The following is a 22,895-nucleotide window of genomic DNA, read 5'->3' on the forward strand; positions in this document are numbered from 1 at the left end:
ATTTTACTATTCTGCAACTCACCTAGCTGTGTTTTCCAGTCATTTGAGATTGCTTTAGGTACACTGAAAAATGGCTTTTCAGTTATCGTTTTGGGGTTCTTTAAGCAAAACATGTTGATTTTTTCAGGCAAAATTTTCTTAGTAATTCATGTCAAATTTATGAATGGTTTTGGAAAAATCTAAACATTCTGCAACATTTATGAAAATCTTAGGCAAAATACAGTAATAATAAGCAGATTTAATGCCTTAGCATCAACTCTGTTAAGGTTAGCAAAGAGAGTACAGTGAACCTTAGACCTATGCCATTGCTCACCGACTTTTTAGGATACCCTCCCCTGTATTTGTTAAAGACCTTTCTAAGTTTTCCATATAGCATTTATTACAGTTCATTACTGTTCTAAGTGCTGCTATCTAATACTTAAAGCTCTCTTTTCTTTTCTCATTTTGTGTCCACTAAGAGGCAGAAATCTTGACTTCATGCTCTTTTCATTGTGGTCCAATAAAGTCTAATTGCGACAGTGAGTTTGAGCTACTACTGCTAAAATCAGTGGTGGTATATCACTTTGCATCTGCCGATTGTGCATCTCCAGAGACAGAGATGTTCTGCATTTACTCGTGAATTCAAACAATCAGATTTTTTTTTTCAGTGTGCCCTGCATGGAGGCTTTCACGCCACTCAACTGGGTTTGGTTGGGGATGGAAGCCATCGGCCATGCCTGGGAGCGTTCATAGAGAGGGTGATCCATATAGCAATCATCCTGGCAGAAGTTAGGTGCACTGGCCCTGTAAAATCTCCAACATCTTGGTTTGTCACCCAGCTGACAAACTGTACAAAAACTGATCAAAAACCTACCAACCTGTGTTTTGTTCCCATCCCCTACTTGGTTCATAGTTGTCTTCTCCAGTTTTCTGAGATGTTCTTACACTGAGTTGGCCGTAACGGTTAACATAACATAACCAAACTGCGAAAACACCTTATAATTCACTCTTGGGAACTTACTGTTCAAAAGAATAACTATGCTTGCCTAAGTAGAAATCAAATATATCTGACATTGAGCTATAAAAGGGAAGAGCAAACTGTTAAAACCTGGCCATTGATAGACTGTGATGTACTTCGTGGTAGCTAGACTGACAGATAGAAAGCTTTGGCAGGTGTGGGTAAAAATATATGTGGTGCCTTTCCTGACAGGTCTCAGTTAGCTGTATGCAAGTATCAGATGGCTGTATGTATAAGGATCAGAGCTATTAAAAAATAAAAGCTTAAGTTTGATCAATCATCATTACCTGGCAACATGCTTAAACATTCATTTTGTTGAAGACTTTCTCAGCCTATCTTTAATGCTACACTAGGCTACACTAGGCATTTTAAATTGTTTATTTACATTAACATCAGCCACTGTTTGCAGGGAGTCCTCCAAACTAAACAACAAGCAGGCACGAAACCTCTCACATATGAGGGTTGTGCAACACTTACAGTAACCACTCCTGTGATTTGCCAAGGGAGTCTTACAATGCCAGTTGTTTTCTGCTGAGTCTTTTGTTACAGATCATTGCTCTGACCCATACCCCTCCTTGATTTGCCAAGGCTCATGATTAGCTAATATCTTGATGTCTTACAAACATTTGCAATTACAGCACTTCCATGAAGCTGAGTAATTTTTATTCTATAATGTAGATGAGGAGATGAAGCGCAAACAAACTGATATTTACAGTAGATGTTAATTTAGGTGGGTAACTTGAGATGCCAGAGTAATTCATAATACAAAAATACTGTATACAGTCAAAACATAGTTGTCACTGTCACATATAAGGCTTTATTGGCAATTTTAGTTTGCAATGGCTTCCAGTAGAGTAACCACACTTGCAGACCAGAATGTGACGTTTCAAGACCTTCATTTCACCAAGCATTGTTCCTCTTGTTCATCCTCATATCCCCTGTGCCACCTTGCCAGGGCCATACTTTCCTATCTCCCAAGCCCACCCCAATCCCAAATCTCCAGGAAGAAGCTGCAGCCTGAGCCCCACATGACCCGCTCGGGGCTCAGAAAAACCTCAGGGGAGCAGGAGCTGGAAGGCATGGCTCTCTAGCAGCACAGCTCACCAGCTGATGCACACAAACTGACCCAAAGTGGGTCAGTTCTCCTCCCTGGGGTTACTTCTTTCTGGAAGGACTCTCCTCCTTGGGTTCCACAGCAATACTAAAACTCCTGCTGTTTGAAGATGAGGACACCGATCAACGAGCCATGCTTTAAAAAGTAACAAGCTGCAGTTTGGCCACTGCTGATTTGCAGTTTGACTATATTTAGGTATAGTCCCACTGGTATGGTAAAAGATACGTAAATAGCAGTCAATACCTCCTAAATCCCTGCTACAAAGCATATAAACACCAGAGCATCGTAAATAAAAAACAAGTAGAATTTCTTCATTAGGAGGAAATAATATCTTTTTAATGGTTTTGTTATCAGATACTGTTGAAGTGTTCTGGTTGGATTGTTTTTTAAATATGCAGTCTGGGATAGACAAACTTTCAAAGATAGATGGAATCACTGAAGTTTGTTAAGGTTACACAAAATTGAAAGGAGGGCGAGAAACATCGGGCTATCTTAAAAACAGTTCAGTGATGTTAGTTCCATCTATACTTTGACCATAATAAACATTTGTCTTTATTTTGTATAATTCTTTCCATGAGCCTGGCTTTAACTTAATTCAGATGGATTCACCTTTGCATATGCTAGTGGCTTGTGTCAGAGCAGATTTATTATCTGCTTGTCTTTTCTGAATACTTAATATTTGCGTCATCCTGTTGACGATGTTTTTCCAGCAGGCTGTAAACTAGAGTCAGACCAAGTGCGCAGCCACTCAGCTGGAGGACTCGTGCAGGCTGAGTCACCATCACGCTGTATCCACGGGCTGCACTGGTTCATGGTGAGGAAATAACTCCTGAGCAGGTACCGTCTCCATGTCATGCTGTCTGAAATACTGTGAGCTGCTAATATGCTAGTCTGGGAAATTATTTTGTTTCAGTGATGAATCTTCTATGGTCAGCGCTGAACATAATAGTCATTACTCTGCACATATCACTGCTTGCTTTCTGTAAGGAACGGGAACAGCACCAACAGCGATGAAGTGTTGGTGGTGGCTGAGAGGAAGATTTAAAAAGCCATTCGTTCCGAATACCTGAAAGAGAAACAAAACGAGGGGGAACAACTCTTTTCAGGTCCATGTGTGAATTCAGAGTGAGGCTTTTTGCTTTCTGTGAAGTTATTCCAGGGCCATGAGGATGCAGAATGACAAAGCTGGGATCGTACCTGCTTACTGCTCACTCCCTCCCTCCTCCATGTTCCCCTTCGGATTGGAAGTGGTGTGCAGAGGTCACCAAGTATCTACAGAGCAGCCACAGTCCTAAATTCACTCCCGTGGGATTGGTGGGTGCATGGTGTTATGGGTTTGTGTGGCAAGGCTTTAGTAGCAGGGGGCTATAGGGGTGGCTTCTGTGAGAAGCTGCGAGAAGCTTCCCCCATGTCTGATAAAGCCAGTGCCAGCTGGCTCGAAGATGGACCCGCTGCTGGCCAAAGCCAAGCCAATCAGTGATGGTGGTAGCGCCTCTGTGTTAACTTATTTAAGAAGGGGAAGAAAAAAAATGGTGAGGAAACAGCAGTGAAGAGAGAGGAGTGAGACGATGTGAAAGAAACAACTGCAGACACCAAGGTCAGTGAAGAAGGACGGAGGAGGAGGTGCTTGAGATGCCAGAGCAGAGAGCCTTCCCTTGCCGCTTGTGATGAAGACCATGGTGAGGCGGGTTTTCCCCCTGCAGCCCATGGAGGTCCACAGTGGAGCAGATATCCACCTGTAGCCCGTGGAAGGGACCCCACGCCAGAGCAGGTGGATGCCTGAAGGAGGCTGTGACCCCGTGGGGAGTCCCGTGCTGGAGCAGGCTCCTTCCAGGACCTGCAGACCCATGGAGAGAGGAGCCCACGCCAGAGCAGGTTTGCTGGCAAGGCTTGTGACCCCGTGGGGACCCACGCTGGAGCAGCCTGTTCCTGAAGGACTGCACCCCATGGGAAGGACCCAGGCTGGGGCAGTCAGTGAAGAGCTGCAGCCCGTGGGAAGGTCTCACATTGGAGAAGTTTGTGGAGAACTGTCTGCCATGAGAGGGACCTCACGCTGGAGCCGGGGCAGAGTGTGAGGAGTCCTTCCCCTGAGAAGGAAGGAGCAGCAGAGAATGCGATGAGCTGACCACAGCCCCCATTCCCCGTCCCCCTGCACCGCTCGGGGGAGGAGGGAGAGAAACGGGAGTGAAGCTGAGCCCAGGAAGAAGGGAGGGGTGGGGGGAAGGTGTTTTAAGATCTGGTTTTATTTCTCATTATCCTACTCTGATTTGACTGGTGATGAATTAAACTCCCTTTTCTCCCTAAGTTCAGTCTGTTTTGTCTGTGACAGTAGCTGGTGAGTGATCTCTCCCTGCCCTTATCTCGACCCTTGAGCCTTTCACCATATTTCCTTTCCCCTGTCCAGTTGAGGAGGGGGAGTGACAGAGCGGCTTTGGTGGGCACTTTGTATTTATCCAGGCCAAACCAAAACACACGGGAGCACTGGGGAGGTACAGGGGAGCTGCCTCGCTGTGTGGGTTCCTCTGCTGCACACCCACACTCAGGGCATTCGCTCGCCCTCCTGGGGAGAGGAGCCAGGGGCTGCCCCTGCGCCCCAGGAACCCTGGACCCTCTGCCTGCTGGAGCAGTTTGTGCTGCCGAGACAATGGACAGCATTATGGCAATACTTAGCAGGGCTATCAAATACATGGACTCCCCCCATACCTCATGCAGAGGTAGGTTCTTGGCTTTGGATGGATGTGTTTTGCTTTGCTGTAAAAACATTAATTTCTTGGAATCTCTTCTTCCTCTGTGCATTTTAGGGATTTGCATTTAGCTTGGAGTTTGGATTTAGAGTCCTGATCCCTTCGAGAGAGAGAACAAACATCACATTACTCTGTATAAACAGCTATTTTTACTGGTCAAGGAAAAGTGATGGCTTCCACTGAAAAGTAAAAACCATGGGAAAAGATCTAGAGGTCAATCATCTCATCCGTTCTTAAAATCCCTCTGGTGTAAATCTGGACTAATTTCAGATTATCTTCAGTGGAACTGCGCCAGGTTTGCAGCAAGAGCATTCAGATTACTAGTTGGCACATCTTCTCGTTTAACCCATATAACAAAACATTTATTTTTATCTAATAGCTCATTGGGAATTTGTGCGTTTCCCCACGGACTTCAAACACATGAATGGAAACTTAAGATAATGTTTTGTAACGCTGTGCTTTTTTTCCTGAGGACTGCATAAATGGCGAGAGAAGTTCAACACTTTCAAAACTCCTCTCTAACCATGGGGCCACCTTAGAACCTCCGATAATTTTAAATCCATGATTTCCCTTGCAGAGAGACAGTTTTTAAAATGAAATATATGAAAATGAGAAAATTTCTTCTTTCTAACATATACTGTAAAACAGTATTTTCTGCCAAATGACCCACAGAAACTCAAGCTGAAAGAATCACAGTAAAAACCAGTGTTGTCCTGCCTTTTGTATTTTTCATGGTAACAGTTCTCATTCCCAAGCCCCGTTCTGTTCCTTCGCATTTCCAGCGTCCCTTGCATAGTCATGCCTAAGAAGGACAGAATAATTTTTTAACACATTCAAATGGGTTTGGTGTCTAGCAAAAGTGCTATTTCCATTCCTTCTGTGCTGTTTTCCATTTTAATTGTATTATGTTTCAAGAACAAACAAACAAGAAGCATAGATGACCCAAGGTATGCTAGACAGTGTGACAACATCTCTTTCTCTTGGTTTTTCAAAAATCTGTAAGATAATTATTGCAGAAAAATAAATTTTGCAGAAAAGAAAGCCACAGCAACAATTTTGTAGACAAGTTTTTACTTTGAATTTTGATGTATAACTGCTTTACTATATTGCAGACTCAAAAGACAGTTGAACACCGAGTATTTATAAGTGCTCTGAGGTCTCCCAAAATAGATCTGGACATATTTATCTATGATACTATAAGTGGCAAGTTTGAGAATATTTTCATGATCCACATCAGCATTAAGGGGCAAAAAAATGCCTGTTTGAAGCATCTGCACCAACACCATGAAAGCTTGTTACCAAAGTGTTCCTTGTTGCTCTAAATCAGTTGACAATTTGGCCGCTTAATTACTTAATTATCTTGATATCTTATAACCTGCCACTTTACATTCATTTCAGTAAACATACCATTAAACACCACACTCTCCATGCTTACAGCTTCCTCTGGGTCTGTGGTTCATTCCTTTCCGACGTGTATGGGTCCTGCAGTACAAGCTGGTGTATTCAGAGATAACAAAGGCTAAGTGCTATGCCCGTGGGTTGGTGTTTGGCAGAAGAGGGAAGGACATTTCCAAAAATAGTCTATAAGGAGACATGGCGCTGTGCCCTCCAGTGGCTCTGGCCTCGGGCGGCCTTCTGCTGCCATGGGGCTGCCGAAAGTGCCTGGTGGACCCTGTGCTGGTCCAGTCCCCACCGCAGACAGTCACGCCTACCGACCAGCTTCACCCCACTCTCTACCCTACGACATGGTAGGTGTCTGCAGCCTTTGGCCCCAAGAGGGTTTTGGTAGGAACAGGAAGGCTCGCCAGCCCCACAGAAGAGTCTTTTCTTCTCTAGAGGTGAAGTCAAGGTGAGAGCCCAGCCACACTGATATCAGGGACAAAATTCACCTTTAGAGTCACCAGGCCCCCTTCTCTGCATCTTTTCTTTTTCAAATATACATTTAATCATTTTAAAGTATATGGGCATTGCCAGTAGTCAGCTAGAGAGCAAGCTTGGCCTGCCCCAGGGACCTGCACTCAAACCAGCCGCTCTCAGGTTTGCCATTTGAAACTCTCCCCTGCCAGCATCTTCCAGTGATAAGTGCACAGTGCAGGCACGGTGCAGGCAGACAAGATACGACTGTCATATAGCCATCTGATAAATGTAATAACCCTACAACATATCATTTTGCATCATTGGCTTTGACTCTTCCTCTTCATTTTATTTCATCTCCCTGAGGACTCCTAACCCTTCCAAAGGCCTCAGCAGGTTTCAAAAGAAGCATATCGCCTCCTGGAGCAATGTCACACAAGACAAGGAATGGCAAGTTGTTCTTGCATGTTATTGCAAATCAGAAACCGGAGGGAAACGCTCCCTGGTTGGACTCAAAATCTGGTCATGAAAGGAGGCAGAGCAAAACCCCGGGCTTCACAGCTGGCTGCTGCCCACCCGCCTGCAGCGGAGCAGAGCTGCTCAGGGCAGGGGAAGTTTCCCCAGGGCTCGGCTGGGTGCTGCCAGGAGCTGCTCCTGAAACAAACACTTCAAGCAGAGCTGCCCTTCCAGACCGTCTCCTTGGGTTCCAGCCGCGGTGTCATCCGGAGAAGAGGCGCGGCAGGAGAGCAGTGTGTGTGCACGGATGGGTGTCCTTCCATGAAGTCCCCTTAAAGAGCTGGCCTCCAGACTTCTTTTTAACTATGAGTTTTGTACAGAGTAAGACAACATGGATTTGTTCCCCTAAACTTTACCTTCCCATAATATGTATGTGTCAGGATGGTAATTACCAAGGCCTAAACCTTCACTCCTTAGAGAGAAGTACCTGGCTCCAAGGAACACCCACAGCTATGAATCTCAAAAGGGTGAAGGCTTCTCTCAAAGACCAATATTTGGGTGCCTAACATTGCTTTGATATTTCCCCAACTCTGAGCAATCGGACTTGACTACTCTCCTTGACAAATCCTCTTGACTATCTCAGGCAGTTTCTCACTCAGCCTGGTGGTTGTTTCTGCACTCTTTTTAGTTGGCAAACTCTCTTCCCATAGAAAGGACAACTTTGCATTGCAAAACCCCAGCTCCTTTATGAGTGAAGCCTCAAGAAAAATGAAAGAACTGAGTTGTTTGCATTCGTTTTTGTACACATTATTATAATGAAGCAGTTAACCCAGGTCATGCAGCAGAGATGTCCCTGAGACAGCCAGTATAACTGGGCTTTGGCTGATGGTCACCCCATTAATAGTCTTTTATGTTCAGCAGTGTCACTGTTTTAAAGGGCTGCATGGTCTGAGCAAAAAATTGATGCTCTTCATCTCTGACTCCAGTACAGCCAATAATCTGTGTCTACTTTAAATACCTTTTCAGTAGCTGTGTCTTGCAAATAGCTGTTAAATGATTAGGCTATTTGATTAAACGTGTCTGTTCAGCAGAGTAATCAGAACTAGGCTGATAAATACACATCATGTCACTCTGTACACAATATACCTTTTCAAGGAAATCTTACACACTGCTGTAAACTACCTATACTAACAAGGGACTTTTGGAGGCTGCTCCGGCTGTGGGTTAAATGCTTGCCCTCCCAAAATTTGTGCTGTCCAGAACTGTTATGCTGGTGAAGAGGCTCAGCTGTCTTTTGAGATGGTCTTTAAAAGGAAGAGGTGCCACTCAATCAGCAGACAGCAAATAAACATCAAGAGCAGACTTCTACACAGCATGAGGGGAGAAAGGTAGGAGGATGGGTTTTTAAAAGGATGCTTTTTCATATTTCCATTTGATTGAATTTTAAACTTTGTAATTAAATATCTAAGAGAAGTGTTCCGCTTTCTTGTTGAAAACTTCTTCAGTGTTCAGCTCATTTGGACAGTTTGCCACATGAGTTCTGATTTATTTTGGTTCCATTTCATGCAAAGCCACACGCTTGATCTCTGTTTGACCAATATTTTGGCTGGAGGTTGGAGTTTCTTCTTTCTGTTTAACTAAAAACCAATATCCCCTGAAAATAAGATTTTTTTTAATAAAAACAGTTTCCAAAGGAGATCATATTTCTTTAGGCTAAGCAGTTTCTCCGTCAGAGAACAATAGGGAAGTTATTAATCTTTTAAGTAGAAAACTAAAGATAGTACTTTATTGTCTTTGGCTGTTTTTGTAGCCTGTTTTACCATATTTTTTTAATTTATTTACACATAAACCAAATGAAAATCAAAATCTATATGACACATTTATAAACTGAATGTGTTTAAAACTTTTATAATTCTGTCCAGTATATACAGTTTGATTGGTGTTTAATTCTTTCTGCTGTGAAAATTGAAAATTTGGGTTAATAAAGATCCCGCTGACTGTGCATTCTCTATCTCAGGTGCAAATATGCCGAAAGAAGGAATGATAGGCAGGAAACAAAATATGAAGAGACAGACCAAAAGTGAAGGAAAAAATACATGAAGTGATAGTTAAAGTGAGGTCAAAAAGATGGTGTTAAACATTAGTAGGCAGAAAAAAGGGGAAGAAAGAGGCTCCCTAAAGAGTAAATAAATATATATACTTGGATTCCACATGTCCTTGTTTTTCTGAGAGTAGCTCTGGCTGCACCTTGTTGCTGGCACTCGGGTGCCACTGCTTGGAATTACTTGAAAATCCCTCCGTATAACACAGGCTGTTAATGGTAGCTGCCAGGGTTTTGCAAGCTATAGTTTATCACCCATGTTCAGCTTCCATTTAGCCCCTCATGGCATGGTGTGCTTGTAACAGCACTGGTTTGATATGGGAAAAACTTAATTATTCTATGTGTTTTATCGAGAATAACCAGAGGCAGCAAAGTCCTAAAGCAAATGGGTTAAATTCATACTGGCTGAATTGCCATGTCAGTATTTTTCTGACTTAAAAAAACACATTATATCATAACGATAATGCTAGTGAATAGCATATGCCAATGTTCTTTTTTTGCACAATAAGAATATTTTTCTGTTAATTAAAGAAAAAGCAGAGCTTTCAACCAAGAATATTGCTTGCCAAGTGCATATGTACTTTCATTAAGTGCTTTCATAAAAAGAGAGACTTGCAAAAGAGACACGCTACTGCAAACACAAGAGAAGGACAGCGATATTTGCGTCCTCAGATGCAGACTGAACCACTGTCCAGAAAATGTTTCTCTCCGTGTTTGTGCCCTGGCTAAAAATAGTATTAACATAATAAATACACATAACAATGCAAAACTATTAGCACTGGAATAAACTGGACCTGACAGAAATGATATTTGCTTATACAGCAACTAGTGCTTCAGATTAGTCAGGCTCTTCCATTATATTTAGGTAGCGAAAGGGCAGGAAAGTTTTTTCTCCTCTTAGATCTTTTCCTTACATCTTTATTTACAGCTAGAGCCTACAAGAAGTTTGCAGTAAGACGGGATCTGGTGAGGCAGTGTCACCTGCCTGAAAACAGAGGGCTTATGGAAACTTCTGTGTTTTGCCAGGCTGCACAGAGGATTCAGTTATTGCTACCAGGACAGGGCTGGAGGAGAGGCTGAGCGTGGCCTCCTCAGATTTAGCTTTCTGTTTTAGACTTGTAAATCTCAGACTTCTGTATTAAAAAATAAGTTGAGGGAGTTTCAGAATCTAAAATTACTGATTTTCAAGAGCAAAGTGAGAGACACAGGACTCCAACCAATTTCGATGAAGACTAGGACTGTTTAAACAGAAAATAATGAAAAGGACTTCTCATCCACTCACTAGACAAGACATCACCCAGTGTGGGCCTCTGGAAGCCACTGTTCTTTTGATGTGAGGACATCCCATTGCAGTTCATTTCATCAAATGAGGTTCCCATTTCAAAGGAAGTGTAATAATAAAAGTGTAATTCTGTTAGAAGTATAATTACAAAATAGCTTCATCTCTCAGAAATAATGAAATGTGAATTTCCTATGCATCCACATATGTGCAGGTGTTTACCTTTTTTTCCCTCCTTGCAGCTCTCCCCATATAGAAAAGCAAGAAACAGCTGTAAATGTATCTCAACACTAGGAAAAACAGTACCTGTGCTGCACTCCTACATGGATTTGAGACCTCAGAAAGGATGCAATTGTGCTGTGAACCCGTAAATGGCTCTTGCATAAGGAGCAGCTGGTCAACCAGTATCCGTTTTTCCATGTATATCTTCATGGTCTGCATTATTCTGGCCACACTGGTTGGAAATTTGATGGTTATCATCTCAATATCACATTTCAAGCAGCTCCATACGCCTACTAATTTCTTGATACTTTCCATGGCTACAGTAGACTTTCTGCTGGGATTCCTTGTCATGCCTTGCAGCATGGTGCGCTCTGTTGAGCACTGCTGGTATTTTGGGGAGCTCCTCTGCAAGATCCATACGAGCACAGACATTATGCTGAGCACAGCTTCCATCTTCCATCTTTCCTTCATAGCCATCGACCGTTATTATGCTGTGTGTGACCCTCTAAGATACAAATCAAAGATAAATACTTTTGTTGTCCTGGTCATGATATTTGTAAGTTGGATGGTCCCTGCTGCTTTTGCTTTTGGGATGATCTTTCTAGACCTAAACTTGCGAGGGGCAGAAGAGATATATAATCATGTCCAATGTGCAGGAGGATGCTTTGTCATTTTTAGTGAAATTTCAGGTGTTGTGGCCTCCACAGTCTCTTTTTACATCCCTGGATTTATTATGCTATACATCTATAAGAAAATATACTTTATAGCCAAGAGGCAGGCAAGAGCCATTGATGCAATTACCCAAAAAAAGATGCAATTTGAAATGAAGCACCACATCTCATTCTGCAGAGAAAGGAAAGCTGCCAAGACATTAGGCATAATAATGGGAGTATTTCTTATCTGCTGGAGTCCATTCTTCTTCTTTACAGCAATCAATCCATTCATGAATTATGTGATACCTCCTATTCTCATAGATGCTTTGGTTTGGTTTGGTTATTTAAATTCTACACTTAACCCAATTGTTTATTCATTTTTTTACACGTGGTTTCGCAGGGCCTTAAAGATGATTCTGTTTGGAAAAGTTTTTCAGCAGGACTCTTCCAGGACTCATTTGTTGTTAGAGTAACATGCTTTAAATGATTGGACTCATGGCTTTGAATTTTTGCCTAGAGGCTGAACACACGGATATAAGAGCTGAAAATGAAGGAAACACCTACTTGTTTACTTGTTTACCAAATCTGGTTCAAGCAGATAAGCAACTATTGCACTTTATGTCTTCTTTCATTCCAGATTGGGATTTGTATGCGGTGTTTTGGTTATACCTATTTATAAGCAATGCACAGAAGAGCAAGACTTTTAAGTTTAAAAAAACTTACAGCAGTTTATATCCCTACTCTTAATCATTAAGAAATTATTCTGATACAATATTAAATTCTTGAACAAGGTGTGTTTATATTACAATATTTGTGTTTATTTATTGTCTTCTAGAAAAAGCAGAAAAGCCTTTCCTTTTGAATTTCTAGACATCTTGAGTAATAACCCAAAGCTCTCATGTTTTTTCCCTGTCAGTATGTGTGCAGAGGTCAAAACAGGCCCATAACCAGCCATATCATCACGCTCCATAGAAGGAAGATGGGACAAAGAAAAGTCATGCTGCTCCTTCTCTTTCCATATCAACTAGTGCTTGTCACTTTTCAGTTTGTCACTTAAACACTTTGCTGCTTAGTGAGATAAAAAAGCATGCTTAACTAGATAAAGGATAAGGAAAAATGCAATGTATGAAATGAAAAATTAACCTGACAATGCGAGAAAATTATGCTTGTCTAATGAATGTTTCAATGTAAGATATTCATCAATTTGCATCTTACAGAACTTTTTTTAGCTTGGATACGTTGTTATTTTGTCTGATGCCATTGCTGTGACAGCTGATGAGGAAAGCATATAGAGAGTTGCTACAGAAATGCTATCATTGGCCTGAATGGAAGGTGAACGGGGCAGGTTGGATGTGGAAGCACCAGGAGGAGTGGCAGAAGAAGAGCTATAAGAATCACCTGGGATGACAGCACCTGGGTGAGCAGGCTGTCAGGGTTACACCTATGGGCAGATGCCTGAAGGACAGGTAGGAAAGTCAAAAACTAGCATGGGATCACCAGCTGAAGATGACCCACAGTCTGTCATTTTTTTAATCTGTGAACTGGCTTTTCTAGAACTAACATATCACCAAACAGAAGGAAATAATACCTTTAGCCTGATCCTGTGACATCTGGCTGGACTATGAAGGACCAGTCCTGGGAATGGACAGAAAAGGATTAGTACCTGAGAAGAGACTATGGAGAGAAATTGACGATTCTGTACGGAAGAGCTGTGCTCAGCAGTAAATGGTGTCATCCACTCATGTTGCTGGGACAAGAGCATACTGTATGTGTATCTCATCTTTCTCTTCTGTGCTCTGTAGAGCACTGAAGCTCTCTGTGATGTAAAGCATAAAAGTTGAATGATGTTATATTTCAGCAGAGCAAAATATCAGGATCCGAGATTGTCTCTTTTACTGTTTCATAGCCATCTTGTAAGTTTGCACTCTTCAAAATGACATAAGAAGGAACAATGAAATATATACACCACATGGGCATTAATCTTTGTTAGTGACAATATGACTACTTCGTACTTTATCTCACAGAAATAAAGTTAAGATAAAAAAACCCCTATCTTTTTAATAAATGAATGGTTAATTTTCTTCTGCCTTCATCCCCAGTGAAGTTGGCCTGATGTAGCTCATTTTTTCGTGCTCAGTGTTACCTTCTGAAATGAACTGCATGATCACTTGGACATCTTGACCTGTCTTGAAATAGCAGTTTCAGAAGTGCTACAAGCTGGGGGTATTATGGACTGAAGGAAAGCCATCTTTCCCTATAAGGAATATTGCTTATGTAAGGCTTTTTAAGTATATTTAGTAAGTTCAGCACATATTAACATAGACCCTTCAGGAAGTCAATGGCGAACTTGTTTCTTTCCCCTCATCCGCTGTTTATCTCCCCGAAAACCTGGAAACATTACTGTGTTTCCAGAGAATTTCAGCTCTACCAGAGTACACAACTGGTCAGTCTCTCTTCATAACTTGTTCTGGCATCTTTCTGGCATTATTTTCTTGTTGCAGGAGGAGTTTGTGAGTGAATATGATCCCATCTTTCTTGCAGGATAACCTCTAGTTCAAATAGAGTACACGCCTCAGTAATCTGTGTCTAGACCCCAATGCAAAGCTAATCCACTTCAAACCATAAAAAACAGGCCCACACTCCTGAAGGCTGATAGCCATCTAATCTAAATTTAGCCATCTAAAGGTCAGGCACTACATCTGCTCTAGTCATTAGTAGCTGTCTTCATACTCACTGCAGAAAAACCACCTCCTTCACAGGGTGTTTTATCTCACCAGGTTATCCATTTTTAGGTAAGATGAATTGTTGCTGCAGATATTCTTTCTCTTACTATCAAGAGTAACCTTCCAGTCTCTAGAACAGATGTTCTGATGGTTTTAGATATAATTTTTAGGTAGATAACATGAGGATCACCCAGCACAGGTGAATCTCACGCTATGGAAAAGTTGGGATGATCCTGGAACTCCAAAAATGCTTCCATCAAAGGCCAGTTTTCTGGAACTAGCAGTTAGACGTCTTTTCAGGACCAACTCTTGACTAGCAAGAGCCTTGAAACGAGATTTTGGGTCTACACAGCAATCCATGGAGCTGCTACTGAAGATTTGGCTCAATAGCTGGCAGCTCGAAGAGGGTGGTGGGACGGTGGATGCAGATCCTTATACCCTGCCCTGGAGTACATCAGGATGGAAGCAGGTCAAAAATTGTCAGCAGCCAGTAGGTCATCTTGAGGAGATGACCTGCCAGGGAGTACAGATTGGGGAGGCCTTGAATTAGGGAAGGCTTAACCATCCCACATGTGTTGTACAGAAGTTTGGAGGGTGTTGTGGTTTAACCCCGGTAGGAAGCTCAGCTCCACATAGCCACTCATTCACTACCCTGCAGTGGGGCAGGAGGGAGAATTGGAAGGTTAGAAGTGAGAAAACTCTTGGGTTGAGATAAAAACAGTTCAATAGGTAAACCAAAAGCTGTGTGTGCCAGCAAAGCAAAATAAGGAATTCATTCAGTACTTCTCACCAGCAGGCAGTTCAGCCATCTCCAGGAAAGCAGGGCTGCATCACATGTAACGGTTACTTGGGAGGACAAATGTCATAACTCCAACTGTCCCCTCCTTGCTTCTTCTTTCCTCAAGGTTTTATTGCTGAGCACAATGCCATATGGTGTGGGGTATCCCCTTGGTCAGCTGGGGGTTAGCTGTCCTGTCTGTGCCCTCTCCCAGCTTCTTGTGCATCCTCAGCCTACTCACAGAGAAGGCCCTGAGGCTGTGCAAGCGCTGCTCAGCAACAGCTAAACCAGGGGGGTGTTATCAACACTGTTTTCATCGCAAATCCAAAACACAGCATCATACAAGCTGCTATGAAGAAAATAAACCCTATGTCAGCCAAAGCCTGTGGAGAGGGCATCCAGACATTGTGGCTGCACAAGATCACCACAGTCTGTTTAGTGTAAATGCAAATAGTAGAAGAATAAATTTTCAGTGTATAGACCAACAACCCTCCTGCAATCTAGTCTAGCCACAATGTCACCAATATTTATTCTTTGCAGAAGTAACAACGGGCTTCCATATACAGACCACTGGTGACCTTGATCTACACCTAGAAGGCAGTTCTCCTTGTTCTTAATAAGACAGAAGTATAAGTCAACTTTGTGCACAGCCCAGCTCAGAAAGTTTCAGAAATAATTTCTTCCTCTGGTGTCCTATTATCTAAAAGTGGCACTTTCCCAAAGAGCCTCCTTGCCTTCTGTTTACAGAGTGTCTTATCAGGGAGACCAACTTTAATGAAGTCCCAGGCTACTTTCACTCATCATCTGCAATCACAGGCAGCACAAAGGTATTTCTCACTGTGAAGGGAAGGTACAAACGAGATGTGCTAATGAGGCCACAGGGTCTCGATTTGAACCCAAGACTCTGATAAATTAGGAGAGCACAAGAAAAATGGCTCAGCTGTTGTCCAATCAGATTATGAGTTAGGCCTGGTGAAGCAGAATGTACCTGACTGCAATCTTAAAGTGTCATCACGTAAATGAAGTGCAAAGGGTATTGTTAAATTCTTTATCAACACATTTAATTAGTGGCCTTATTAAACACTTCCCAGATGGCTACCTTTTTCAAAACAAATGAGTCTCCTGTGGGTGATTTTGTATATTTTAACTTCCCTGAAAACTTGTGCAAAACAATTACTCCAGCATGATGAAAGGATCTGTTTCACCGGTAAACCTATGTCTGTTCCTTTTGCCACCAGTGAGCACAGTTTGCAGTGGTACCTTCCCCTCACCCTTTGTACAAAATTGACGGTGACTTCCAGAGTCACGGACTGCCGCCTGTCCCCTCTGCCTTGGTGCCTGTAGCTCCGGTTTCGGTGGTTGCGACACGGTGCCGCAGCCTGTGGGCTGTGCCACCGGCTGTGGCCCCATGCACAGTGATCCCACCTGCGGCCAAGTCTCGCGGTCTGCCCCTCAGCCACCAGATGTAGCAGGACAGCGGAAGGCGAGTACCGACTGTCCAGGCAGGACACTTCTAGAAGCCTCACAAGGAAGCCTTGCTCCAAAGCGGAAATTTTAAATGACTAGATTAAAAAAAATACATTAGTGCAGTGTTCAAACAGAAAAATGGAGCTCTCAAGCTGTGTATATAGTGTAAAGCGTACGACTTTCCTTAAATCATTAACTCATGCTAGGTTGTGCACGCTGTGCACTCTTGTCTCTACAATGCGTTAACGCCCATTCAGCAAGAAGAAAATACTAGATACAGTCAAACATAAGATATTTAGTGTTCTACAAAAGTTTTTTACTCTGTAGTTTTTCTGATCATCTTAGTTATCTACACTACTTCCTCACCACTGCATCTAAAGACATAATCCAGAAAAAGACTATGCCTATATGTAAGCACTTTCTGGACAGTCTGCTTCCATTAGGCATAGCCTAGATTTTATAAACTTCTATGATGAAATGACTGGCCAGGTAGATGAGGGAAGAGCAGTAGTTATTGTCTGCCTAGACTTCAGTATGACATTTGGCACTGTCTCCCATAAGATCTTCATAGCGAAGGTAATGAAGTATGGACTGGATGAGCAGACAGTGAAGCAGATTCAAAACCAGCTAATCCACCAGGCTGAGACGGTGGAGCTCATTGGCACAAACGAACACCATTTGGAGGCCAGCAACTAGTGGTGTACCCCAGGGGTTAATGCTGGGTCCAATCCTGTTCAGCATCTTCATTAATGATCTGGATGATGGGACAGAGTCTACCCTTCCAACCTCAAACATTCTGTGATTCTATGGGTTTTAATTCCCATAATATTTACTGAGTCTTGCATAATGTTGTGTAGTCTTGCATAACCAGAATTTTCCAACTAAATTTAATTTCCTAATTTATAGGTTTTGTAGTAAGATCTTTTCACCTTCATGCTGCCACTTTAAATCCAACTTACTGCATGGGTAATCAAAAATGTTTCTGTGTGACGAGTATGCAATAGCCTTTGTAAAACAAATTCATTTCCTACGAAGCCAGATCCACAGGCAACTTAGGCAGTGGGAACTCTACAACCCACTCCTAGGTGTCTCTACTTCTTATTTCCCATAGGTATAGGAAAGGTTGATCTCCTTAAACACTGAGTACTCAAAACATGCTAAAGATATCTGTCAGTTAAAGAGAGATCACTGAAAACAGACTGCATCCTATACCCTTTGGACTTTCTCAGTTGCCAACAGGAGAACACAATTATTTGAGAAAATTTGAGCTTGTCTTTTGCTCCCTAATGCTGTGATTTCTGCTTTACAAAAGCCAGTCCAGAGGAATAAGAGTGGTTAGTAACAAGTAACTAAATAGTTCTTGCCAATCATTAAGAACAACAAGAAAATGATGAGGTACAACATGAAGGAAATTCATAGGCTGTAATAAAACTAAACTGGTTTACCAGTGAAAATAATGACTACAACAATTTTCTCTCCACGCTGCCTTTGCAGTACAACAGTGTCTCGTATGGCTAATTCTCGAAGACATTTTCTAAGGTCCTTTCTGTAGTCTTGCTTTAACCCAGTTAAACAGTTTCTTTTATAAAGGTTTCTGTTCTGTTCTGTGTCAAACTGTTCCCCCATCACTGTCTTCTGTCCCATACTGAAAGGAGGATGAAAGGTGAGGCACATGGGTCACTGCTTTTTAAAGGTAATGCTTTTTCAGTTGTAGCCTCTTTCCACAGATCTTTTTTTTTTAATCCAATATAATTGCGTCTTCATAGATTTCTGCACAGATTTAAGTTTTAGTAACTTCTTTTAATAAAGGGTCACTTGGTGAGTCTTGCATATCTCTCATTTTATTACTTAAAGATAAAGTTACTAGACATGCCTGTCTCAAAAATACTGACAGATCTCAAAGATAAAATATTTCTGCTGTACACACTGACAAAATATTGTTATTTTTTGAGTCTGCAAATTATTCTATTGTAGATAATCCCAGAGATTTGCATTTTATTTCCAACAGAAACTTTCCTTATTTGTCTTTAAGGCAGCTGCCATAAAGGTAGACTCCTTTAAATGTTCTTAGTTTTCCCTTAATTAATTTTAAAACCCATGTTTATTTTCTGCCCTGTTCTTACGATGTACCATATATCACATTCAATAAAAATCCAGTCTCTGCTGAATAGAAGTCATTTGCCCTTGGTTTGTAATGCATCTTCAATAAGCCTTCGTAAGGGTCAGCATGAAGTCCACATGTTCGCCTCTGCTCACAGGGGACTCCACTAGTTCACATTAATAGTGAATTAATTTTGTCTTTTCTTGTAACAAAGTAAATACTACCTTTCCTATTTTTTATTTCTTTATAAATAATAGATTGCCCAGTAACAGATGATGGATTGACCTCAGTTAACACTTCTTTTTATCCATTTCCGTAACACACAGGAAAAACTTTTTTGTATGTTATGTTGAAGCTGCAGATACAGCCAGCATGAGAGAAAGTGCTGTTGTAGCCCATTAAATTAGAAGATGGTAATCTTCAAGCTTATTAAATATTAGATTTCTAAGTTCCATTAGAATGGTAATTATTAAAAAATATGAAAGAATATATTAGCCACTAAAATAGATGAAAACCAGAACATCTTTCTTTCACCTGTACTTTTAGCGTCTCCTTTCAAAGATTCATTTTGATATGACTTGTATCTACCTTAAATGACCAAAATAGCTCCCCTGTACATGAGGGTAAATGAATTAACAGAGCAAACAAAAATAATGATCTTGGGAATACAGGCACTTGGCTTTGTTCATCTCCTGTTGATGTAAAACCCTAAATTATACGTATATTTTTAACTCAAAATCTCCTGGGACTTAAATATAATGTCATAAAAGAAAAATAAATTCCTGCCTTTCATTAATCTGAGCCAAGTTACAAAGGGACCCTGTCTTTTACAGACAGTGCAATTTTGCAGGACAGTAACAAAACAGGAAAATGTCTACTCAAAGAATCTACTGGTGGCATTACTAAAACAGATGCAGGTAGGGTTAGCTTATAAAACTGACTTCCAAGGATTCTTTTTAATCTTTTGATGTTCTGTTTCTGTATTTTCTTCATTTCAGGGTGATACATATTGGAAAAAGTCAGTGGACTGAGCTGCTTCCGAAGTTCCCTTTAAGTGTGTTAAATTGCTGTGGAGAAGAGTATCTCTCTGCTTCTATTTCTAAATTTGTTCACAGTCCAGGACAAGTTATCAGGAAAAGAGGTGGAAGAAATGGGTCTGATTCTTCTCAGAGAAATTAAGGGAATTTCTTGACCCGTGAAGATATTGACGAGGGTATTCATTTATAACTACTGCAGCTGGACCACAGTCTATTACAGGAGACAAGATTCAATCTATCTCCACTCCCTTTCAGCTGGTGGAATCATAATGACAGAAATCAAGTGTATATGTAGTGAAAGAAAAGACTATTTCTTATCATACCAATTTTACAAGTGATTTCCATCAGATGTGTTCATTGTTAGTACTTCAAAATCCACAGAAGGTGAGTTTAGGATCATAAATGATTTGGAAAAGGGGATTTTGGCAGCTGATTTGTGACTGAAGACGAGCATTTAGGAGAATAGCTCATTAACTGAAATCTCCCAGAAAGCTGAGATATGTCAGCTTCCGTAACTTCTCTCCTATAGAAAAAGGTCAACATTCTAGATTGAAGAGGCAAATAAATCCTATATAGTATTTATAGACTGAAGTGACTTGAGAGATTTCTTTGTCTGTGAATCTTTTTCTTCTAACTCTTTGAAAATACTAATATTCTGATGTATATAAAAGAACTGTATTTTAATAAATGCTCCAGATACAATAGAATGCACAAAATAAAATTGATGTTAGAATTATATTTAGTTAATTTAAGAGGTGATTAAGTTTACTTTCAACTGCTTTGTTTTAGATGTTACGTGCAATGCATTTTATAATAGCTTCCAGTTATCAGATTTCCTGTACTATTCCCCCCGAAAAAATGGGTAGTGGTTGTTCCCTATTAAAGCTAAGAGAAAAATTGCCTCTGAATTGCTGCATTTCACTCAGTAATTGAATTCATGCTCTTGTCTTACTTTATCTTGTATTCTTATGTTAGGATTGGGAATCTTTTAGAAACTTGTGAAAATTAAATCTGCCTGTGGAACTGCATCTCCAACAGAAAAACCTAAAAAAGGACTGATTATGCTTTCTCCAAATATCTCGAGGGATTTGACTGATTGCTCGAAGTTTGGAAATAGATCCTGTCCTGAGAGCTTTAGGTCACCAGGAGTACGAGGGGTAATGTATCTGTTCATAACCGCAGCCTTCACTCTCACCGTCCTAGGGAATCTGGGCATAATCATTTCCATCTCATATTTCAAGCAGCTTCATTCTCCGACCAATTTCCTCATCCTGTCCATGGCCGTCACGGATTTCCTGCTGGGCTTTGCCATTATGCCCTACAGCATGGTGAGGTCTGTGGAGAACTGCTGGTATTTTGGGATGACATTCTGCAAAGTTCATTACAGTTTCGATCTGATGCTCTGCTTAGTTTCCATTTTCCATCTTTGTTCCATTGCCATGGATCGGTTTTACGCAATCTGCCACCCTCTGCATTACTCCAGCACCATGACTGTCGCGGCCATAAAACAAATCATAGCCATCTGCTGGTCACTGCCCGCTGCTTTTGCCTTTGGTGTGGTTTTCTCGGAAGCTTACGCTTCTGGAATTGAGGGCTATGAAATGCTGGTTAAATGCTCGAGCTTGTGCCCCATTGCATTCAACAAACTGTGGGGAGCTGTTTTATTTATATTTGGTCTGTTTGCTCCTGCTTGCATTATGATAGGGATTTATGTTAAAATTTTTACAGTCTCCCGAAGGCACACATGTGAGTTGAACCAGGCACACAGGCACATGAAAAGTAATAAGAAAAAAGATCTTTCTCAGAATAAAGATAGGAAAGCTGCCAAGACTTTGAGTATAGTTATGCTGGGTTTCTTAATATGCTGGTTTCCTTGTTTTTTGGCAATCTTAATTGATCCATTTTTAAATTTCTCTATTCCTTTACCTTTATTTGATGCTCTAAACTGGCTTGGGTATTTAAATTCTTTCTGCAATCCATTAATATATGGCTTTTTCTATCCATGGTTCCGGAAAACATTTCAATATATTTTAAAAGGCAAAATTTTTAACCCACATTTTCGTACAATAAAACTTTTATCTGATGACCAGTCACAGTAATAGATTCTGCTACTGACAGCAGCTCTAGAAATATAGAATAAACAGTGGATTGCGTGAATTTTGTGAATCCGAACTGCAGAATTATCTCATCAAATATTTCTTTAATAAAATCAGACTCATTTTATGTGATGTTTATTTACCAGCTGTATTCACTCTTAATGCCTTGATAGTGTTTCAGAATTTTAAGTCTTCCTAGTGTCTCCTAATGCATTGGAGTTTTTTTTAACTTCAGAATGTATTTACATACAGTGCATAAACTCAGTATTCCACCTTATCTTGTAATTATGTAGCTAATCTTTCTTGAGGTTCACCATCAATAATCTCTTAAACTGAATACATCCCAGGCTAACAGTGACAGTCTTTGTCACCCTTTTGTGAGTGGGACATTAGCAGAAGCATAGTGTCTGCTGTTATTCCCAAGCAAATAGAATTTGAGTATAATTTTGGCTTGAAGTCTATCTTTTCCCCCAAAAACAGTAGAATTGGGTTTTCAGCCCTTGTCCTCCATGTGCTTTGTGTTTGGGGACGACCACTTGGGAGCGAGGGTACTGCTCACACTCAGGTATCTGCTTGTCCTTTCTTTGTTTAGCCATCAGGCACCAGATGTTATAAAATGTGGTTGCTGACAGCCCACCCCATATTCACCCCACCCCACCTTCACACTGAACTGGAGCCTTTGACTGAGGTCCTTGCCATCCTGGGCTCCCTCTCATGCGAGTGAGAGTCACTGCCAGAGCTCATGTCAGTTACATGCTTAAAACAAGGTTGGCTGAGTTGTTGTTACTGAACGCAGCTACTGCAGTCTTTTTATTGTGAGTTGTACCTCCGACTTACCTTTCACAGTATGCATATGGTGTGAACTCTACCTTTAGTGAAATCTGACTATGAAAAATCTACCCACATGTTTATTCACTGCTTGGCTTGTCAATTCTATGTTAGTATGGCATGCCAGTGAGTGCTGCTCATTTGCTTTGCTGAAAACTTTTTAATGGATCTATGATAACATGTACACGTTCTACTTTGGATCTGGAGAGTCCAAATTTCACCCCAACCCTGAAACACTTGAGACAGCAAGGAGCTGGAAGGTCACAGACTTGTCTGGAGTGGTGTATAAGGCTCTCACCTTTCGTAACAAGAAACATAAAACCCAGGCTCTCTAAGCTGGTGTAAATACTCTCTCTGTGCACAATTGCCACTAGCTGAACAACCAGAGCAGGGAACAGAGCAAGGCTGGATTCAATAAAGACTTTAGGCACCTAGAAGTTGGATA

At 41.2% G+C, this 22,895-nt stretch overlaps 2 protein-coding genes across 2 annotated transcripts; both read left to right on the plus strand.

Moving 5' to 3' along the window:
- The first annotated feature begins 10,822 nt into the window (after positions 1-10,822).
- On the plus strand, positions 10,823-11,893 carry TAAR1 (trace amine associated receptor 1). Its single transcript, XM_075446715.1, has one exon. It carries the CDS (start codon positions 10,823-10,825, stop codon positions 11,891-11,893), a length of 1,071 nt encoding a protein of 356 aa, XP_075302830.1.
- An 8,694-nt stretch (positions 11,894-20,587) lies between these two features.
- TAAR2 (trace amine associated receptor 2) lies at positions 20,588-21,625 on the plus strand. The gene has a single exon (XM_009931977.2). It carries the CDS (start codon positions 20,588-20,590, stop codon positions 21,623-21,625), a length of 1,038 nt encoding a protein of 345 aa, XP_009930279.2.
- Positions 21,626-22,895: the final 1,270 nt, after the last annotated feature.

Source organism: Opisthocomus hoazin, chromosome 2 (assembly GCF_030867145.1).
Source record: "Opisthocomus hoazin isolate bOpiHoa1 chromosome 2, bOpiHoa1.hap1, whole genome shotgun sequence".
Taxonomy (NCBI): domain Eukaryota; kingdom Metazoa; phylum Chordata; class Aves; order Opisthocomiformes; family Opisthocomidae; genus Opisthocomus; species Opisthocomus hoazin.